Consider the following 20,726-nt stretch of genomic DNA (forward strand, 5'->3'; position numbering starts at 1 on the left):
TGGACGAGACAGACAATAATGTCAGTAGCAGCCCTGTGACAGATTGACAGGCATCATAATGTCGCAACCTTTTCGCCGACGGAGATGGTACATATCCAAGCTGTAGTCGTCATCATGTCAGATGCTGTCATTGCTCAACCACCCAGCTGTCCAAAAAGCTACCGATGCCTCTTTACAGAAGCTGTGGATCCGTGTACGAAATCTTTGCCTTGAAATGAGTAAACTCATAATCTTCGATAATCTGACCAAGCTCAGGCAACTCCAATTAGGTATATGAGGATAGCCCTGGCTCCAGATATCGTTGTTGATGAAGTATTGAAGTCCCTCTACGCCCAACGGTGGCGGATTTGTAAGGTAGCGGCATTCACAACACTATTATGTGTGGCGTTTTCCAACGACGTCCGAGGTGATCTGGGGGGTGGGAACACGAGATCCGCGGTTTGGGAGTACAAGATATCGATGCAAAAAGAGAAGGTGAACGAAATGAAGGGAGCTTGCAAAACCCATTTGTAGGTTCGGTCTGCGCGAGATAGAATCGGAATGGCGACGGATTGAACCCTCTTCTGGAATGATGTCCACAAGTCTCTAATCTCTATTTCCCGAGGTATTGTTACACCTGATCAGATAATTCTGCCGATTTCATTGGGCAAACTCGGCGTCGACCTCCTCGTAATAGTCGAAGAAGCCTTTGTATAATTGAACTCCGAGACCAGGATCGAGTGACCCCGTGGTTGCTCGGATAGAATGCATTGACAACTGCGGAATGCCACAGTCGATTGCGCGACAACCTAATCTTGAGCTTTAAACATCAAATCGGTTAGCATCTAGATCTAGACGTGGCTGGAGAGAGTCGTACCTAGTCATGGGCCCAATAGTGCCACCGCTTCGACTGTCATTGCGAATTTGAAATACTTGCAAGGTGCTACCACACTTTTCAGCGATCCGGGACATTAGGGCAGTCGAGACGCTGTCAGTTGTCATGTGCGCATTAGCATCCGCATGCACCACCACTCCAGTATTCAAGCGCGGCGAGTGATTCTCCAGGTATGCGTAAAGGAAGTTGGGATTGACTGCATGTGACACATCAGAAGAGACAAGGAACGAATTGGCCAGCGTCTGGTTGATGAGGTTGGGGCCACTGGAGCCATTCACCGCCTCACAGATCCTCGAGATGACACTCGGCATGAAGTTTGACCTTGCGCCTTGTCTCAAGAAGCTCCCAACTTCTTCATCGTCGAAGCACCCAACCATTTTGATGATCCCAGGGGAAGCGTCGTCAGAGGAAGACAGAAGCCCTTCAATGGCAGCAAAGCAGCAAAGCTTGTCATCAATCCTGCCTGCGAAGATGAACTCCTTGTCCAAACCACCAAGCTGGGCGGGCTGGATATCGAAGAGCTCTAGTTCCCAGTTGACGATGGAAGTATACTCGGTGACACCCAATTCTCCTGCAATCGCTCGCACGAGGCGTTCCGGTTGTCTTGCGACAAAGCTACCGGCAGGGAGTTTGAGGGAAGGGAGCTCCTTTCCTGATAGGTCTGAATTGTCAAGTCCAATAATTGGAACCATGTTGGTTTCGAGGTTAAAGGGCCCTTGAGCAGCTGCCCCAAAATGGGGTGCGAGGGTTGGTATCCTCGCAATGGGCCAGTCCAGTTTGACAAGCTTCTCCTCTATCAATCCGTCCTTGTTCTTTACAAGAACCTTGCCACCTATGCCCAGATCTCTATCCCACCAAGTCATGTTCATCGCTCCGCCGTAGGGTGCAACACCAAGTTGCACATACCCAACTTTTGTCTGCAGCTTTGGAACAGGCTTGACTTTTGCAGTGAGAGCATCGATATGACCGGCGACTATTCCGACACCATTTCCAGGCTTATACTCTTTCCCAACCGCAAAGGCAATGAACGCACTGCCGTTCCGCTTTGTATAGTATTTCCCGCCTGGCTCAATCTTCCACTGTTTACGTTCTGACAGATATACGTAGCCCGCCTTGGCTAGCTTGGCCGTGAAATGGTCGACAGCATGGAAGACGGTCGGATTCTGGGTCATAAAGTCCAGATAAGGTTGTGTATACCTTTCAGGGGAGAATTTTTCCTTCTGAGGACTAGGAGGTGTCGAGGACGATGGGTAGGCGGAGTGCTGGACCATTCGATCATAGCCCCTTGATACATGAAGTGGCATGTCTTCATGAATGGACGAGAAGAAGCCAGAAGACGTTTTGCGGACCATGATGAGATGCAGCTTGAGAGCAGGGAGTGGGATGAGACTGAAGGAACTTGTAAATCTATTCCGCGATGGGTTGATTTGTGGACAGATTTGGAAAAAGCGGCCAAGTTGCTGTGAATCATTCGCAGGAACAGATGGTGGCACGCGAGGGTTAGTGGGCACAGAGCTTGATCAGCTGCACAGCAACCTTATCGTGGCCGATAAGCTCTCACCACACTTGCGCTTATGTACTTGGTACCCAGTACGAGGTAGCTACCGCAGTACGGCTCACCAGGCCGCTAAGCGGGGCCAAGGGGCTCTAGGGGGCTTCTAGGCTACTACTCAGTAGGCTAACCCCAGCCTTGGGCCCCGCCATCGTATTGGCGCCGAGGGCTCACTAATTAGGCTTCCCCCACGCCATGTTTGGGGTGCCAACGTGACCACCCGTCATTGCCTTAGATGAGTTTCCTGCCGGACTTGCCGTGCAGGGCCCCTTTGGTGCATGTCCTTGCCTAGGCATGTGCTTTCGGTGCCCCAGTGCCGGTCCCTGATTGCTCACCTACCAAGTAGGTACACTATTGGAGCCGAATGATCATTTAGCGACATACCTACTAGGTAGTGAGGGAGGTACCTACACCCAGGTCAGTAGAAGCGGATCCTTCGGCTTGCTCCACTCCCGGATTCCTTCACACTTCACACCTTGGTGTAGCTAGCCGGCAGATGAAACCACCACCCACCTGTCCCCTTCTCTTTGCCTCATTCAGAAACTATATTCCTCTGTGACGTTCAACAAGCCTACAGTAGGACACCTGGATATGGTCCAACCTTCCGGGCGAATGTGATGTGAAACCACATTTACGGACCATGAGTCGACCACCGCGGAGCAAGGGATGCAAGCAATGCGTCCAGCGCCACATCAAGGTGGGTTTGCGACCTTCTGTTCCGAGCTTCCATATAGACTCCCCCGCCTCTCAGCTCTACGCAGAACGGAAAGAGGACTGGACTGATGTTTAGAGAGATTCTAGTGCGACGAAAGGTCGCCGATCTGTCAAGAATGCTCCCGACTTGGCTTGCAATGTTCTGGCCCCATTCAAGGAACAATCTTCCTGGACATGACTGAAAAGATCACACAAGGAAAAAATCGGAGACCCAGACTACTTGAGCAGCCTGCCGCCGTCAGAGACAACAGCAACTCACCCCGACCTCTCGTGACGATTATGAGCTCTCGTAGCACACCAGGCTCGAACCCGCCTTGCACAGAGGAGACCGACACACCGATCGAGGAAGGCCAAGCGTGGGTGAACAATGATGAACCAAACACTGCCGATTCCTGGAAAACCGCCACTGAGGAGAGTCCTTCTGCCACGTGTAAAACAGTCAAAGACAATATCTGGCCACCCTTCCTTGAATTGGCCCAACCCGAACAAGTCAACACGAACCTCCTCTTTGAGCAACACTTCGTTGGTCAATTTGTCCAGTCTGTCACTACAGCGCGCTTCCTTACGTACCCAGATTGCCCGCAATCGTGGTTCTTGGAGCTGCCCAACTTCCTGTCGATGGACGTCATGCCGTCATTGAAGTATGCCATCAGGGCTGCCGCTCTAGTCTATTTTGCAGTCGCACACCGCCACAAACAGGCCGAAATTGACGCCATGCGCTGGTATTCGGCCGGTCTAGAATGCCACCGTGCTACACTTCAACAATCTCGCACTCGAGCATCGGCCGAAAAGGGATCGGATGACAAATTCTCGAACTTGCTCCCATCTTACTTGGCCATTTGTGTGCCACTGCTGTTTCAATACTTTGAGACGATGAAGGAAATTACAGCGGATATACGATCCGCGCATTATACGGCGGCCACCGAGATAATCCGAAGCAGAGGTCCCTTTGACTGTCGTGCTGGGATCGGACATCGAATATTTCGGTCAATGCGGCATTATGAAGTAAGGGTCCTTTGTGAATTATGTTCTGTCGCGGTTAGGGTTGATGTCTGACACTCGTGGTATAGGCCTTTCACTCTATCTGGCAGAATCGACCCTCGTGGTTCGACTCATCAGACTGGAGTACTATTCCCTTCACTGACCATCCTAAGATATTTCCGGACTTGCTCATTGATATCCTTCTCTCATTCTCTCGCGAACTGCATCTTCCCTCTCAGAAACCTGGCGAAACAATACGGGATTGCATTCGAAACCTATCCGTTCTGAGTGTAGACGCTAAGCTCCAAATCGAAAAGGATGTCTTAGTGCTCATGTCCAGGCTACAAAACTGGCAGTGGCATTTTTCACAAGCTAATGGCGTCTGGCTACAATTCCCTGACAGCCCTATTCCAACCACTACAGTGCCGTCCGAAAATGGGTGTCCACGAGAAATTGACACAAATATTACCTCGACCCAGGATCTATACCGCGACACTTTCACTTCATATTGCATCGCTGTGTATGGTGCCGCCATGATCATCCTTCATTCCATCCTCTTGGTCATTGCCGTGTCAAATCTCGCTCCTGTGGATTTTGACTCAATATCTCCAATTCCCCGTCACCGGTCAGTAATCGCCTCTTATTCAGCCTCAGTCCTACAGGTCGCAGTGTACCAAAGGCTGGTGAAACCCCACTGTGGTGACTCTGTACGCACGCTCTCTGCCGTTAAAGTCGTCGCAGCCCTAGCGGTGGAAGATCAACAGCGGCACCGAGCTTGCGAACTCGCATGCAGCTGGCGCTTTGGCACCACCGAACAAGATTCGTTTTCTCTGTCGAACTTCACTTGAAGGACACTCTTTGTGCCCTTTACCTGTTCCAGCAATTGGCTATAAGAGGCCTATGCGGACGTTCATTGGTTTTGGTTTTGAAACCCGGCAAGATTACATTCTCGGAAGAAAAAAAATTCCAGAAACGAACGCTACGGGGTCGGTATCGTTCATAAGCTGGCTAAGGTAGGCTTGGATTTCGCGGGATAGAACAGCCGGGGGAAATTGTGATTTACGAGCTGTCCGGAAAGGCAAAAACTCCCCTAGCAATCCATTCTTCTGTTCTCGTACTCACAGCGCAGATTGAGTCATGACAAGCTTGCCATCGAGGTAGGAATTTTCGATAGAGAAAAGAGAGAGGTCGTTCAACACCGACGGAGAGTCGGGTTAGTCCCAACATACAGACAACTCGTTGTGATCGAGGCAGGCGCACTGCAGGTTTTGTGAAAACCACTTTGAATGCAGAAAAGAAACGTCAGAGAGGAAGCCATGGTAACGTGTACAGCATACACGAGGTAAAAAAAAATTATGCCCTTGAGAAGATGCGGGGCACTTGAACTGCGACACAGAAGAAGACTTAAGCAACACCGCTGACACTTATATTAATTCATGGACCAGTAGGAATGAATTACCAGGAAGGCCAAGTTCTGGCTGTGAACGGATAAAAAGCGACTTGGTTCCCTCCCGGGTCGAACCCCGATACGGGCAAGCTTTGACAGGAGTTTGAGACACCGAGTATCCTAGCATGAGAATTGCATTGCCAGTTTGGTCACAACTTCTTGCCTACTTCTTGATGAGTTGTATATTTGATCCATGCACAAGTATTATTCCGTGCATGGTGTACACACTTGTTTGCATACGGACATAATCGTCCTGTAGGGAATCACATACTTCCATTAGTAGCGAGTTGACGCACAATGCCCCCCACCACAAGAAAAGAGCGGGGGCAGGTCAAGGACACTTAAAATGTGGGTCGGGATAATTTCCCGAAACGGATAAGTATTCTAGGCACATATTAGGTAATAGCCTCGAAAGGGGTGTGAAAAGAAAAGGGTGGGACTTTCTCTCTGTCTTGAAACGATGACGATGGCGAGCTCGCTAAGTACATCTCCCCTGCTCGCGTACACAAGAAATCCCCCAACGCTCGGTCCACACTCTGGATTGAGTCCAATAGCAAACGACGCAGGACAAGGAAGAGCAAGACCAAGAATCAAGTGTCCTTCCTCCCTCTGAGGATAATGTTGACCGGGGTACACAATAAGTTATCTATTTGCCCTATTGGGTAGCTTGACTCTTACAGTCATATTCGTGCGGCGTCGTAAGACGGGATAAGAGACGGAGAATCCGAAAATGGTGGTTGAATTTTTCCGCGAAGAAATTGCCATTTCGGGATGGAAGTGGAGAGATGGTCGCCTGAATCCTGGGTGTTGAACAATTAGCTGGAAGTATTAGTCTTCAGTGATGTGCTCTGTCTCTCTCTTTCTATCTCTCTCTTTGTGTGTGTACAAGGAGTATGTACCTAAGCATGTAATCAATGATAGCGTGGCTGAGAGCCCATAACCTTGTGGAGAAAAAAGACACTGAACACACCTTGCCACCTTTTTCTACGTGGCTATCTTTATTTAGTCACATGATATAGTTGAAGAAAATTACCTATGAGCTCTGCGTTGTCTGACGACTTACGTCCATGTTGCCTCTGTGGAAAGGATCGACGGCATGACAGAATTAGATGTGCGATTGCCTGTCTTACTCCTCCGCGTGGCGCAAGAACCTTGGCGCCTGGTTCCCACCCCACTCCTCGGCCTGCGACTTCCCATTCGGATCGTAGTATGGCTTGCCGCCGATGACAGCGACACGACGGCCCTTGCGCTCGGCGGGCCAGTGGTCCCAGATGGCTTGGTGCTGGACGGCGCGATTGTCCCAGATGGCCACCGAATGGGCCTCCCAGTGAAGTCGGATCTGGAATTCGGGCGACTTCTCAATGTGCTGTGCCAGCATACGCAGGATGTGTTCCGACTCCAGTGGAGAGTGGCCGCCCAGGTGGACCGCGCAGGCCTCGTTGGTGAACAGCATCTGCCACCCCGTCACCGGGTGTGTCCTGATAACCGGATGGGAGCAGGCGGTGTTTCGGCCCTGCTCCAAGTTCCCGCGGTACTTTCTGGTGCCACGGCGAGTGACGGCAGTCTTGCCCTCCAGAAACTTCTTCATGGGCGGGGAGAGTTTGTCATATGCAGCATACATATTGGCGTACAAGGTATCGCCGCCGCTTGCTGGAACCTTTTCCATGTACAGGATGGAGTATCCTGGTGGGTAGGGCTCCTCGCACATGTCTGAGTGCCATGCCTCGCCGGGAGCAAATTTGGAGTCCTTGTCAGCGGCTATGGGAAGCAAGGCAGGATGCAGTCCTTTGGAAAATGGATGATTCGTTTCCTGAAGGTCGCCAAGACGCCGCGCGAATGCGAGGTGGTCATCGACGCCAAGCTGCTGGTCACGGAAGACGACGACACCCCGGGTGGAAACGAAGGCGGCAAGATCTTCGACCTGATCATTGGTGAGGTCCTTGAGTTGAACATCACGCAGCTCCGTCCCGAGGTTGGGGCTCAAGTCCTTACGCTTGGCTTTGTCAAGGAGACGAGAGAATTTAGGATCCGCTGTCAATCCAACAATGCGAGGTTCTCCAACGAGCTCTTTGTAGCCAGCAGCCAATTCAAGAACGGTCGACTGTACGATTGAAGACGTAGCGGAGGGTGCCATGGTGTTATCTTCTCGGATCTGTGTTAATGATATGGCAAACAGGAAAACGTTGAATATGTATGCTGCTGTCGTGGTTTTCGAGGTGGTTGATATTCCTAGAGGTCAAGTGCAGGAACTCGGGGCCTTTATAGTTTTAGAAAGCTGTCGACCGCCGTGAAATCTACCCCTAATCGGTAGATACCCGGTCGGTGATCTCACTGCCTATCCTGCATATGCACGTAGCGGCCGAGGCTGAGAAGTAAGTCTGGTCTCTGCGGACTTAAGGTCTGGAACATGAACAGATTAGCCTTACATGATCCACCAGCGGCTGTTTCGCATGGGCAATGGAGGGGGCCATAGGTATGGTGTTTTCGGGATCTTCAGAATTGGTGTCGACTTAGTGACAGTCTCGCGTACAAGGGAAGATGCGAGGGAACTGTTGCAGCGGAGACATTCTTGGTTGCGCGGGAATTTCCTGAAACAGCATGGAATCTGAAATATCTCCACTTTTAGTGGGACCTACTGACCTACTGATACTCAGAAGACACCAAGCCCCAATTGCCAGTACCAAGTAGGCTCAGAAACATGAACCTGTATGCGGAGTGCATGCACTCAGTTTGGTGCTGGCCACCACATTGTCTAGCTATCCAGTGGCCTCGGCTTTTGCCAACCGGTAATTGCAAAGAGGCATCTCACTATATCCCCGGGCAGTCTCTAAAATCCGTCCAAGCTTTCTACTTCAATATCAAATACTAAGACGCCGCGTACAGACTCTATTTGGTGGCATATGCATCCATCTCTGCCGTTGCTCTCTCCAATTCATCTATCTCCGACCTGAAAACTGTAGACAACGTTATGCAGATTGATCAGGAGGGGATTTCACATAAGACGTCAAGTAGTGGGTATAGCACCTAATTTTCTTGTTGTCTTCGCGAATAGGTAGACCAAAAAAAGGACCATGTAGCTATTTCAGTCACCTGAGGCTCAGCAATTCCGTCAGGCTAGTACTGAGAGACACGAAAACCTTGGCGTGCCCTTAACTCCCATGTATTTCTGGATTTCCTGCAACATTTCTCAAGCTGGCTTAGCATTCGAACAGGTCCCCCAAATGACACTATATATCATTAGAAAAGGTATCCTTTAGAATACAACGGGGGATAATACACTAGAGTCAGATGGAATAGATATCTGAAATCCTGCGTCAAGAATGTGTGCCCAAAGATCCAACATAGAGAAGCCCAAGCAAGAATCTGGGCTAACTTCAACCCTCATCCCCAGGTTGTGCTGTAGATATAAAGAAGGCTTATTGGACCCATCAGAACACCAAGTCCTGTGTATTGTAGAGCCAAATTTACTGAGACTGCAAGAAACCCTACGCGGTTAGTAGCCCCCCTACATAAGAGAAAAAGCCTACGCTGAGGTATGTTCCTACCTTGGGGGTAGGCTTGATCACCTTCCAGCTGGCTAGCTTATGGCCTTGGTAGCCTGTGTCATACATAGACGAAAGTCACAGCCCTCTGAGATAGAGAATGACACGAATTCACAGAGCCTTGATCCTACCCCCTACGCACGTGGTTTGCCCACTCTCATTGTCAGTATGGGATCCCCACTGAGCAAGGAGAGAGCGCCCCCATGACCAGGAGACCGGCTTTGACTATAGAATTGGGTGAAGACAGCCAAGATGCGAAATCCACCGCTCTGGGCGGAAATCTAGTCGAAAGGGAAACGAGATCGTGAAGTTCACGTTCTTTCCTGTGTATTTCTTGAACTTGAGGGCCGTCTACGGAGGATATCGAGGCTAAGTCCTAACGGCCCCCCAAGGGCAAGGAGTTTTGTTGTGTCTCGACAAGAGCCCCGTATTCTCGAAGCCAAGATGAGAGATTGGCCGTTAAATCCTTGTGCAGCTTTTCCGCGTTCAGGGTCATTTATATGGGTTGCGTGCTCTAGAGACCTATGGAGCTTCAGGAAGCTGGTGTCGTAAAGCCACGTAAACCAACGGACCAACTGGAAGTTTCCACTCAAACTAATAACATCCAGCATTCGTATTGTTGCTCGTAAAATCAGAAGGAGTATTGCTCTAGTTCTTGCTCCCTGTTCTTGTATCTCGGGAAGGATGGGAATTCTTAGGGGTGGGCAGAACGTTTTCGAGCACAGATGTATGGAGTTCCGATAACATCGTATGGCAGAAGCCATTCAATCGTATCAGTAGTTCAGTTGGGCCCATAACTCTCAAATTTAAACTTGTCATAAGCTTGCGCACGGGTGTTTTGGCAGGATCACCTTTTACTCGCATGGAAGAGCTTGATCCAGTCGTCTGGTCATAAGACGATGATGGCTTGTCAAGTTCGCTGTGTGTTGCTCTGAAAATGCGGCATGAGCCATAATCGCAAATGATGGCTGGGTCTAGGTTCTCCGGAAGATCTGCTGAGTATGATCGTCTGTTTATCGCTTTATTATCATATGCGGAAACTTCGTGCTCTGTGCTTGAAAAGAATGGCTCATTTCACCCGACGTAGTAGATAAGGTTTCGGTACGAATGCGTTAGACTGTCGGCGACAAAAAGGAAGGGTTTGAGGCCGCCAAAAGCTCAGAGTGGAAGATTGTCGGTCGATACTTGCAAAGAGGGCATGAGTTCGATTTCCCTTTCCGCCTCTCCCCGAAACTGGTAATGGTCACTGCAAGCCACCGAGTTTTGGAGGACTAGGTCAGTCACACGTTTCTTGAAGCACCAGCTGCGACGCCACTGCTCATCTGTTTTCAGCTAGTGGTATATAGCCCAGCACAGAGGGGACTCGATGACGCTTTCCATGGACTGGAAGCCGAATTCTGCCGAGCGTGCGAAATTAAGAATACACAAAGAAAATATCGTGAGCAGTGTACAGCGTCGTCAAAACTTTGGATCATTGCTAACAGTTGTGTAGATTGCAATTCACAACTGGACCGGGGAGTGAGGCTTGCAAGACTCTTCGAGTGGGCATCGGGCCTGACTTCGCTGGCTGGCAATTGCAGTGATGTAGAAAAATTTGTGGGGCACTAAAATACCTCCAAACAACTTCCTGAGACTTTTGACAGCTTTCTGAAGCATGTCAAAGGACTTATTGTCCGAGTTAACGGAGGTGGCGCGTGCTTGAATCAGTATAGGGATCCGTCCGTCTGTTGGTGTGCAGGTAAGATAGTACGACGTAAAATTCGTGGCTTGCGGAGCTCTGTTCTGCCCCTGGGATTCAGCGTCAAGCTCGCCAGCAGCTTTCTTCCAGGGGCCGAACTTCGTGACCGGCGGCAGCCAACCTCTCTGGTTCGAGTATAACTCACGACCCGATCCGCCATTCCGAATGTTGTTCGTCCCACTAGCTGAACGTCTGAAGTATTCGTTCGCTTCTTTCTCCATAGCTCTCAAGTGGTCAGCCATGTGCTCAGGGTAATCGTCCCAGATGAGTGCCCAGCAAGTACAGAAGAGCCTAATTCAGATCATTCGATGCTTGAGTGGAGGCATTATTCACGGCAAGTTGCTTGTCGATTCCACCTTGGACGCAACCTCTGGATGTTGTGCTCGAGGCGTAGATTTAGACTTCTCGCTTCCAATGGCTTTTGTATTGGCATCTGATCTCGACTCACTCGCTGTGAGTGCGACAGGAAGATCAGCCTTGGGAGTGTTAGCGGCATGGATAGTACCCGAGGGCGTGACGTCTTTTGGATTGCATCCTTAATGGTATTTTGGGCTGGGGGGAGGGGGCGGGAGGGCATCGAGGCTTTTTGAAGACGATTCCGGCTTCCTAAGAACAGCATCTTTACAACGTCTGCATTTGGCTTGATTGCATTCGGGGCAACGTATCTTTAGAAGGTACGGTTGTTGGTGCTACCACACAGGCAACATATCCACACGTCTAACACTGAAGTTCATCGCGAGCTCCAAACTTCTCGGCTCACAACTTTTGGAGAAGGGGCAGCAGAGGAGGAATTGGCGTTTGAAGATCTCCTCAGCGGGAGGCTCTGATAAAAGAGAGAAGGAAGTCTAATAGATCGACGGTGAGGCTGAGAGTCAGGTAGAAAAGCACCAGGCGCACATCGAGATTCTCGCTGATCTATCGGCCAGCGGAGGATGTGCTGCTCCGTAAGGCGCATCGCATCACCTGATAGTCCAGTCATGGCGACCCGGCTATCCCCGAATGTGATAGGATGAGGAGGCGAGGACGGTACGAGCCATGCCGGAAGTGTTTCAAAATTCTGTGATATGTAATATGTTTCAGCTCCAGGATCCAGCCTCGAACGCGAAGGCGCGCTTCAATGAGTTTTGATGGCAGAGCTAGAACGCTTCTGAACGCAGCTATCACTCAAGGGAATGTAGGTCCTCAGCTGACATGTATGCGTATTGAGACAGCCAACCTCAACCCCAAACCGCACACTTGTATTCAGATATCGATCCACATCAGACCGAACAACTGCACGGCATGCCGTAACGTCTCAACATTCATGCCATTGCCTTCTATTCCAAGTCGTTTGTTCCAATCCTCGACCCGGTCAGTCTGCATTATGCAACAAACATTGTAATGCTCGCTCTGTTATCAGGGTTGTGCCATGCCGTAGAACGCAAACAATCTTCACTGCGGCGCTAAATATCATCAACATCCTCATCATCAGCCCCATCTGTCTTGACCTTTCTCGCCCTAGGAGTCGAGTCCAAATTCCTCATTTCGTACTCATCTCGCCCCGTGGACATGGCCACCGCATGTCTCGCCGTGGGATTCTCTTCTAAGAACTCTCTAAGCCGCTTCTTGCCTTCTTCGAGAGCTTGTTGAGATGCTGCATTCACCATCTTAATTATCGGGCCCCAGAGATTCAGAGTATAAGTGACATAAGCGGCGATGGCGAGGATGATAAGGAACATGAAGTAGAGGGGATTGCGAAGAACTGCTGTACTGTTAGTGATACACCTGAGACGAATTTCACGCGACTCACCAGCAACGATCTCGTTCCACCCCAGTGCCAGCAAAAGACCATAGAAATAAAGGGGCACCTGCGTCATACCACCAATCGCACTACGCTTGGCTTCGACATAAACTCCATCAGCAGCCTTCTTGAACCTAACAGTCAAGTCCTGCCGTTTGGCTTCATTGAGCACGGTCGTCTCCTCTTCCAGACTCTTTCCTTCCTCTTCGTCAACTCCTCCAATGGGAGTTAGATCCTCCTCATCAGCCGGAGTCGCTGCTGCTGGAGTTGGTCCGATCCACCGGTCAAGAGGTGGTGGAGCCCCCGTCTCGGAATGCCGGAAGCGAGCAAGGAGAGGTATCAGGGTCAATGTACTTTCTCGAGCGCGGGTGTAAATGCCCTCGATATCGTCTGTCGGGCGCCAAATCCGCGGAACGCCTGCCTCGTCATACCTGAATTTGTCCTCGAAGTTCTCTCGAAGCTTCAGCAAGAGATTACCTTCCATCATTTCTTCGTCAATCTTAGAACGCAGAACGCCCCAAGATTTCCTTCTAAGTCTCCAGATGCCGACTTCGACTTCCTCGGAGCTAGCGTCAAAGGAAGCAGCTCGGTCAGCGAAGCGCTTCTCAGCATCCTGCACAGTGGCCACAAACAAAGACCAGATACGGTCCCAGATTTCCTTCTCTGCCGGTCGATCTCCATGCTCGGGAGCACCGGATCCACCACGGCCAGATCCAAGCGCGTTGAACTCCAAGCCGACGCTGTCGTTGAGTTTGCTCCTGACCCATCTTTCGACCCTGGTTGCGAGTCGCCGCATTTCGTCCCGTCGTAGTTGGCCAGAAATCTTGTCTAGTTCTTTCTGGTAAAGGGCCATTTCTTGTTTGTAGTTCGACCATGGTAACCCTTCGATCGTGACTTCCTTCCCAACAGATCCAAATTTCTCGAGCGCGATCTTCTTTTGATCTTTCACTATTTCCGCAAAGTCATATGAAGCTCCTTTCTTTTGTCCAGCCTTGACAGCCGCGCTGACCGCATCGGAGAACTGTTGAACGCCTTCTTTGTGCGCGGCCGAAAGTTGCCCAGCGAAGAGCACCTTCAACCTGGTATCAATCTTGCTCTCCAGCTCCGTTCGTTTCCTTTGATAGACACCCTTGTGGTACCTGCTGGCCTCAGTCTCGAAATTCTTGATAGCTTCTGCTCGCGCTCCTCTCATGGCAGCCCCAAGTCCAGAAATGGCTTCGGCTCTACCCATTCTTGCTCCGTCTGCTTGCTGAGTCTCGAATGGCGTGATCGCCTCATCGAAAACGACCATGACCTCCCTCATAATCTCATCGCATCTGAATTGGGCTAGAAGTTCTTGCTGGGTCGGGAGGTCTAGATCCTTGTTGTTCACGATCTGATCCCAGATACCTTCTGCGTAATGGGAGAAGCCGTCCGCCGGTATTCGTCGGTGGTATTCTGGAAGGAAGATGCCACCATCAAATTCGCCTAATAATGCATCTCTTCGGCGGTCGCGTTGACCGTCCCTGAACCGTGTTGCCATCTTCGCCACCTCAGCCTTGAATTGATCCGGTTGATATAGCTTGTGTGGCAGGGCAGTGAAAGCAAAATCGAAGTAGTCGTCAATGCTGCTCTTCTCCAACCCGGGGGGCTTTGACAAGCTGGTCCATATCCTCCCCATGTCCTGCATCAGTGTGTTCCGCAAATTCTGCAATGGCGTCGTCCCAAGGAAGTCCCGAATGACAAAATATAACAAACTCCGAGAAGTGGACTTTCGGTCCTTGAGGAACAGCTGAAGGTTGACTTCAAAGACCGTCTTCAGCAGTCCCATATTGGCGCCCTGGTATAATCCGACCTGGTGCTCCCAGATATTGACCATGAGAACTTCGCTAGTCGCCAACGCAAATAAAGAACTCTTGCGCTCAAAGTCTTGGTCTTCTCCCCGTTCCCTACCATCGGTACCTTCGACGTCCATGACGAGGATATTATCCGCCATTTCTGACGTTGCCGATTTGTTCTTTGCCAGCCATATCCCTCTGGTAGTTTGTCGTCTTTCTGACTCGGACATGACGGAGAAATCGGTATCGAAGAGGGCATTTAGAAGTGTGGACTTGCCAGTCGACTGCGACCCGAAGACGGAGATGAGATGATAGTTGAATCCGGCATGAGAGACTCCAGTGTAACTGAGATACTTGGCCAGATCAGGGCTGCGACGAGTCAGCAAGATTTCATTGTCCAGGGCCCGGAGCCAGGGGACTTACTTGAATTGCTTATCCTCGTCGACGATTTGAACACCATGCTCAAAATTTGCCGTCCCATTCTGGCCTGCAGATGCAAAATGGCCATTAACTGACATCTTTTCTGGGGCAGTGTATGCTCGGTTGATTGGGAGAGGTCTATCGCGAGATGTCGAGGAGACTGGGGACTGTGGCGGCGACAAAGTCGAATGCGCCATGACGATGACGGTCCGTGATGGCGGTCGGATGATATATCCCTGCAAACAAAGCCTTGGTATTTGCTAGGGAGACATGGAAAAGAATAAGTGGTCGACACCACCTGTCAGGGGACTTGCGATGGTGTGCGGCCTGGATGCGGTCATGAAACAATTGGCAGATGATGGTGCCAGCCACTGCCACTGGTGCCACTGCCAGATGATCCTCCAGGTCTCCCTGGCCCAGTCCGGCTTACCTGCTGAGCAAAGCAAATCTCACCGACTAGAGCCTGTTAATCCCGGTGACACCTAAAAGATTATCCGTTCCGGACTCGGAGGGGTGTACTTGTACTTGTGGGGGGTCTCGGAGTGAGCGGTCCCTTCTGCCTGTTTCCCCAACGTCAACGTACTGTAAACTTCAGCCTTGTCCACGACGTTCCCAAGATCACTCACACTAAAATGTGCCTACTCGTTCACGGATAGAGACAGGACAGTGGAGCATCCAGCATGCTTCCTAGCCGTCACTCTGCGCCTAGAATTGTGACTCAGAAGGTGCGCTCTCGGAGACCGAACCTGATGTCCTCTTGAGACATTGCTGGTGCCGGAAGGTAGAAGGACACCTACTGAACTCACACCCATAGGCCTGTCGACGAGTCGGAAATTGCTGATACTGATGCAGAATATTGGCCGAAGATATCGGGAACGTTTTGGAAGTTACAGTTGTGCTCTGAAGTGGACGTCTTACTTTGAGTGGTCTGCGCAAGGCTGAACTCCCTGGCTAGCGAGACTTCCTAACACGACCAGCGCGACGAGCAGAATTCAACATGATTTCTGGCGCCGAGACAAGCATTTGCCCACGCCGAGAAGAGAAGTCTCAGAGTTCAAATAAGGCAGACTCATCAACTGCACCGTCTCGAATTTTTCGTTCACTTCTTACTGAACCAAGTGATACCGACGTGATCGGACACCCTTGAGCACCATTTTGTTGTCATCGTCAACTCCAGATATCTTCAGAGCGACAGTCTGAATCTCGTTGCTCTCCTTTCGAGGTCCACTTCTTGCAAAAATGCCTCCAAACAAGAAAAGGAACCGCCGCAACAAAGCCGCAACCCAGGGACAGACACAATCCGCTCAGGTCCCGAAGACCATCCCTTGTCATCGCTGCGGCGAAGAGATCATTGTCCCCAAAGCCTGCAAGCACGGCAAGAAACTCATCAACTGTCAGGGGACCGGTTGTACCACAGCCCACATCGACGAACATAACGCGAACTGTCGCCTTGCTGCTCCCTTCAGACCCTCCACTATGCCACAACGCATGCAAGGAACAAGCTCTGGAACAGCCGCTGGTCTGAGAGAACCTGAGCCAATTCCAGTCAAGTCTGATCTACTAGCCTCCACGCCTGATGCTCCGGTATATGGATCTTGGGTCACTGGACCACCAAATGGACGCCTTACCGATCTACTCAAGAGCTTCCCGTCCACTCGCACTGTTGCAATGGGACACCTATCGGAACAGCTTACAAGACTCAGGGCACACCGCGGCAAGCTTCCAAGATACATTCAGGGGGTCCCATTAGATGAGTGGTTTAATGGGCTAGAGGAGGGGAGTATTCTGCAGGTCACCGAATGGACCGAGAAGTTGAGGGATTTGGTTGAGGGCAAGAAGACTGCCGAGGAGATCGGATATGACGACGATGATACCGACGACGAGGGCGACGCATGCCCAACACCAGAGGAAGAGTGATGACAAAGGCGAATGCCACAAAAGGTGGAATGAACCTCCGACGGGCGTTAATATCGGTCTGTGTTTAGGCGATCCACACGATGTCATGGTCACAAAGTGGCCGCTGTCTCAAAGCCTATCCGTCCAGTTCACGCGGGCACAGGGTTAGCGATGTGCTCCTCAATCGCTTTGAAGATGGGATGACACTCGTATCAAAAGCACCCTTCTAAATGGTAACCTCCTCGAAGGCACCAAGTAGGTTGAAAGGGCAGCACGACCAGCCTGTTCCAGCATTGCATGAAGCCTTGGCTCGCCGTCGTGGCCATTTGTTACATATGTACAAGGATTTCCATCTGTCGACGCCTTTCTTCCTTCCACGTTGACATGGCCTTCTATTTTCCAGGCATGACCAAGGACTCAACCAGGTATTCAACACCCATAGTACTCGGTAGAGAATCTGAATCTCTGATGCAGCACATTTATGGTGTTGCCTGTTCACTGCGGTTGAGCAGCGTCCTTCTTTCTAACCCCCACATCCTTCTCCCACGGCATAACGACTTGCGGGTGATCTGCGAAAAGTTGCTTGTCCCGGAGATGAATTGGCGTTTGGCCTTTTGGCGTGTCAGGAATGGTCTTCTCCAATCCCTGTGTCACCGATCAGTCTCACTGTCCATGCTCCATACTGGAGCCCGTCACAAAGGGGCGGGAATCAAGCAACATACAATTTTCTGGAAGACACATCTGTTGAGCACACGTTCTGGCCGTCGACATTGCCATAGTTGGTGGTTATTGTTCTCTAGACAACTCCAGTGGGCTCGAAACTCCTCTAGGCAGTTCTTGTTGATATCGGCCAATCTGCAGCATCCACAGACAGTATCAGCAATATGTAACACAAGCAGCTCTTACCCCAATCCACGGTCGATTCCAAATCTTTTTTTCGGTCATCGGGTTAACACTAACACGCTCGCCGCACATCTCGTGACTTTCCTCCCTTCCCGCATGCAATCCAACTCTCCCCGACCGTACGCCTCGGTCTTACACTGCATATAGTCATCGTTGAAAGGTCGACATCTTGCTCCAATGAAGAAAGAGGCGCTCAGTAATGGTGCTGAACTGGCTCCGATCTCCTCTACTTTGGGGATGTGGTCAGGCATAGGAGTGGTGTCAATCAGCACATCGGTGCTGAACCTGTGAAGAAAGTGTTAGTTACACGCGCGTCCTGCACATGTCTGGAGCCCGTACCTTGCGTCTCGTTTCGCCATGATTGCAACTTTGGGACCACGAGACAAGCGCTGTTTGACTGTCGTAGTAACAATAGCTCCCAAGTTGAAGTTGAAGCTGCGGAGGCGGAGCTCCAAATGCCAAGACGAGTAGATGCTGCTCTATGATTCACCGTATTAATATTGTCCCGGAAATTAGATTATCCGAAGTTAGCTTTCTAGTTGAAATGGAAGACCCTGTGAGTTCCCAAAGCTTTGAGTGAGCAGGGAAACGGTTGTGCGATTATCAAAGGCAACAGTCACAATATACCCTGCCTATGGAATATGTCTATATGAAGCAGCGCGGACACAACTTTCGAGGTGCCCCTAGGAGTGCCAAGCCGAGTTCGAAAGCAACAGTGCTGATAAGTCTCTGATAAAGCCGAAGTATAAAAGTTGGTCAATCTGGGCCGAGAAGTTGTTCTCTTTTGATGGCGGCTGAAGTCCTGTCATTTCACGAAGTTTGCTCTCCTCCTTAACAATTCAATGGGTCTAGACGATACGCCTGAACCTTCAGAGTCCACGGTTGAACCTCCGCCCAATGCTCTGAGATGGACTGACGAGCATGACCCAGAGAACCCGTAAGTCGAGCCAGGCCCCAAGCCCCAACAAATTCTTACAAGCGCGGTAGGTTCAATTGGTCTGCTACAAGACGATGGAGAGTGGTAGGTGTGGCTTGCTACGTGTAGATCATAGCGACCTGCATCGAGGTGTCACGCACTGATAAGCTTTTAGAACTTTCATTGTCGGATGGAACGCAACCACAGTCTCGGGGGCGGCTATAGAGATAGGCGAATATTTTGGTGTTAGTGATCAGAGTTTCCCAAATTCGTTCTGGCCCGTCACCGCATGGACAACTGGTGCTGCTGTAGCGCCCATGATCGTGCTGCCGATAATGGAGGATTTTGGCGTCCGTCCAGGATATATGGTGAGTCGCATCTGCACAACTCTATGCCTAAACTGATCTGGAGTGCTGACAAGGACCGCGGGCTCAGATTTCATATTTGATATTTTCGATTTTCGTCATTCCGCAAGCTGTGGCTAAGTCTTTCGCGACAATGATCGCCACTCGCTTCTTTGCTGGCTGTTGCGCAGGAATTCTACAGGACGGTACTGATGGCATTGTCGCTGACTTATTCCCCAATCCTGTGAGGCGGAGTCTACCAATCAGTTGCTACGTGTTTGCCCTGCTTGCCGGAGTTACAATTGGTCCAGTCATCGGTGGTGCTGTCAACGAACACTTATATTGGAGATGGTAGGCAGTTCTCCGGCTGATGAAAAGTGAAACGCTTGCTGACCAGGTGTCAGGATCTTTTACAGCCAACTGTGCATCTACTTTGGCTCCTTTCCATTTATATTCCTCGCCATGAAAGAAACGAGGGGTCCTGTCATCCTGCGGCAACGAACCAAAATTGCATCTCACCAACAAGCCAATGCCTCCGAACCAGAGAAACAACAATATCATACAAATATTGTCCAATTCTTGAAAGACAACATTGTGCGACCTGCTTATCTTCTTGTCACGGAGCCGGTCGTCTTCTTTTTTACCCTCTTGACGGCACTATCCTACGGCATTGTGTTTGTCTCATCGCAGAGTGTCACCCAAGTCTTCATGACGCTGTACGGATGGCCAGAGCATCAAACCGCCTACGTGCAAGCAGCAATTGTGGTCGGCGAGTTTCTTGGCCTCCTCATATGTTTGTACCAGAACTACCTGTTCGAGAAGGCATTTCGACCTGAAAGCCGCACACCTAGGTCTCGACTTCCAGAAGTTCGCCTGTACATGAGCATTCCCGGTTCTTTCATCGGACTGGCCGGCGGACTTTTTTGGTACGGCTGGACAAGCTATAGCTCATTGCATTGGATCTTGCCGGTTATCGGACTGGCTCTTACTGGCATTGGCAGCATGGTCGTCATGCAGGCTGTCATGATGTATCTCACCGATGCTTACGCGAAGTATGCTGCAAGCGCAAGCGCTGCTGCTTGTGCGGGAGAAAACATCTTTGCCGCTTTCTTGCCTTTGGCTGCTCAGTCAATGTATACCAACCTGGGTTTTCAGTGGGCCAGCAGCGTTTTGGCATTTATTGCATTTACTTTGAGCTTTGCTCCTATAGTACTCATTTTCTATGGGGAGACAATCAGGAAATGGAGTCCATTCATGTCTCAAGCAACATATGACTGAGCAAAGAGTAGACAGCCGGACGGCAGGCTGCTCTAGACATAGAGGGCTAGGGGGTGAGGATCTGGGCATCACTTCCACATCTTTTTATGGCAGACATAGAGTCTTTGGACACCTGCTGCGTATTTCAGGTTCCTTTGATATATCTGGATCATAGGTATACAGAGTACTCGGGATTTCGTACCCCGATACTAGCCAGTGGGCTCTGTGGCTTTCATTTTAAAATGCAAGATAAGCTTATCGGTGCTCTCAGGATCTTTGGCACCAACCAAGGTAAACCCAGATGTTGATTTAACTCAGCCACTCGCTTGAGCACAACGTCGTTCACCTTCACATCGTCGAACCGACGTCTCCATCCTTGACTGTGCATACTGGTACCTGAGCCTGTAGCCATTATTTGGGACAGTATGGAGACTCAGATGTCAGGTGGCGGCCGGCCCGGTCAACGAACTTCTGAAGTCCATCCTCTGAGGGTTGGCGATGCTACTTCGCGAATTCCTAGCACGGGTTGTTGTGTCGACTGTGGC

The 20,726-nt window shown here is 50.5% G+C and overlaps 8 protein-coding genes across 8 annotated transcripts; 3 read left to right on the forward strand and 5 right to left on the reverse strand.

Annotated features, from left to right (window-relative positions):
• Positions 1–639: 639 nt before the first annotated feature.
• On the reverse strand, positions 640–2,226 carry Z519_11909 (uncharacterized protein; the record flags this gene model as incomplete). The annotated part of the gene is made up of 2 exons (XM_016769617.1): positions 640–799; positions 857–2,226. The coding sequence occupies 2 exons, from the start codon at positions 2,224–2,226 to the stop codon at positions 640–642; spliced, it is 1,530 nt and encodes a 509-aa protein (XP_016614253.1).
• Positions 2,227–3,314: 1,088 nt separating this feature from the next.
• Positions 3,315–4,969, forward strand: Z519_11910 (uncharacterized protein; the record flags this gene model as incomplete). Its single annotated transcript, XM_016769618.1, has 2 exons — positions 3,315–4,145; positions 4,211–4,969. The coding sequence occupies 2 exons, from the start codon at positions 3,315–3,317 to the stop codon at positions 4,967–4,969; spliced, it is 1,590 nt and encodes a 529-aa protein (XP_016614254.1).
• Positions 4,970–6,694: 1,725 nt separating this feature from the next.
• Positions 6,695–7,702, reverse strand: Z519_11911 (uncharacterized protein; the record flags this gene model as incomplete). The annotated part of the gene is made up of 1 exon (XM_016769619.1): positions 6,695–7,702. One exon carries the CDS (start codon positions 7,700–7,702, stop codon positions 6,695–6,697), a length of 1,008 nt encoding a protein of 335 aa, XP_016614255.1.
• Positions 7,703–10,610: 2,908 nt separating this feature from the next.
• On the reverse strand, positions 10,611–11,090 carry Z519_11912 (uncharacterized protein; the record flags this gene model as incomplete). The annotated part of the gene is made up of 1 exon (XM_016769620.1): positions 10,611–11,090. One exon carries the CDS (start codon positions 11,088–11,090, stop codon positions 10,611–10,613), a length of 480 nt encoding a protein of 159 aa, XP_016614256.1.
• A 1,200-nt stretch (positions 11,091–12,290) lies between these two features.
• On the reverse strand, positions 12,291–15,062 carry Z519_11913 (protein sey1; the record flags this gene model as incomplete). Its single annotated transcript, XM_016769621.1, has 3 exons — positions 12,291–12,589; positions 12,638–14,814; positions 14,869–15,062. The coding sequence occupies 3 exons, from the start codon at positions 15,060–15,062 to the stop codon at positions 12,291–12,293; spliced, it is 2,670 nt and encodes an 889-aa protein (XP_016614257.1).
• Positions 15,063–16,104: 1,042 nt separating this feature from the next.
• Positions 16,105–16,782, forward strand: Z519_11914 (uncharacterized protein; the record flags this gene model as incomplete). The annotated part of the gene is made up of 1 exon (XM_016769622.1): positions 16,105–16,782. The coding sequence occupies one exon, from the start codon at positions 16,105–16,107 to the stop codon at positions 16,780–16,782; it is 678 nt and encodes a 225-aa protein (XP_016614258.1).
• Positions 16,783–17,256: 474 nt separating this feature from the next.
• Z519_11915 (uncharacterized protein) lies at positions 17,257–18,023 on the reverse strand (the record flags this gene model as incomplete). The annotated part of the gene is made up of 4 exons (XM_016769623.1): positions 17,257–17,406; positions 17,484–17,616; positions 17,722–17,949; positions 18,004–18,023. 4 exons carry the CDS (start codon positions 18,021–18,023, stop codon positions 17,257–17,259), a joined length of 531 nt encoding a protein of 176 aa, XP_016614259.1.
• A 483-nt stretch (positions 18,024–18,506) lies between these two features.
• Z519_11916 (uncharacterized protein) lies at positions 18,507–20,202 on the forward strand (the record flags this gene model as incomplete). The annotated part of the gene is made up of 4 exons (XM_016769624.1): positions 18,507–18,601; positions 18,756–18,948; positions 19,016–19,275; positions 19,329–20,202. The coding sequence occupies 4 exons, from the start codon at positions 18,507–18,509 to the stop codon at positions 20,200–20,202; spliced, it is 1,422 nt and encodes a 473-aa protein (XP_016614260.1).
• Between the last annotated feature and the right edge of the window lie 524 nt (positions 20,203–20,726).

Source organism: Cladophialophora bantiana, assembly GCF_000835475.1.
Source record: "Cladophialophora bantiana CBS 173.52 unplaced genomic scaffold supercont1.24, whole genome shotgun sequence".
In the NCBI taxonomy this organism is placed as follows: domain Eukaryota; kingdom Fungi; phylum Ascomycota; class Eurotiomycetes; order Chaetothyriales; family Herpotrichiellaceae; genus Cladophialophora; species Cladophialophora bantiana.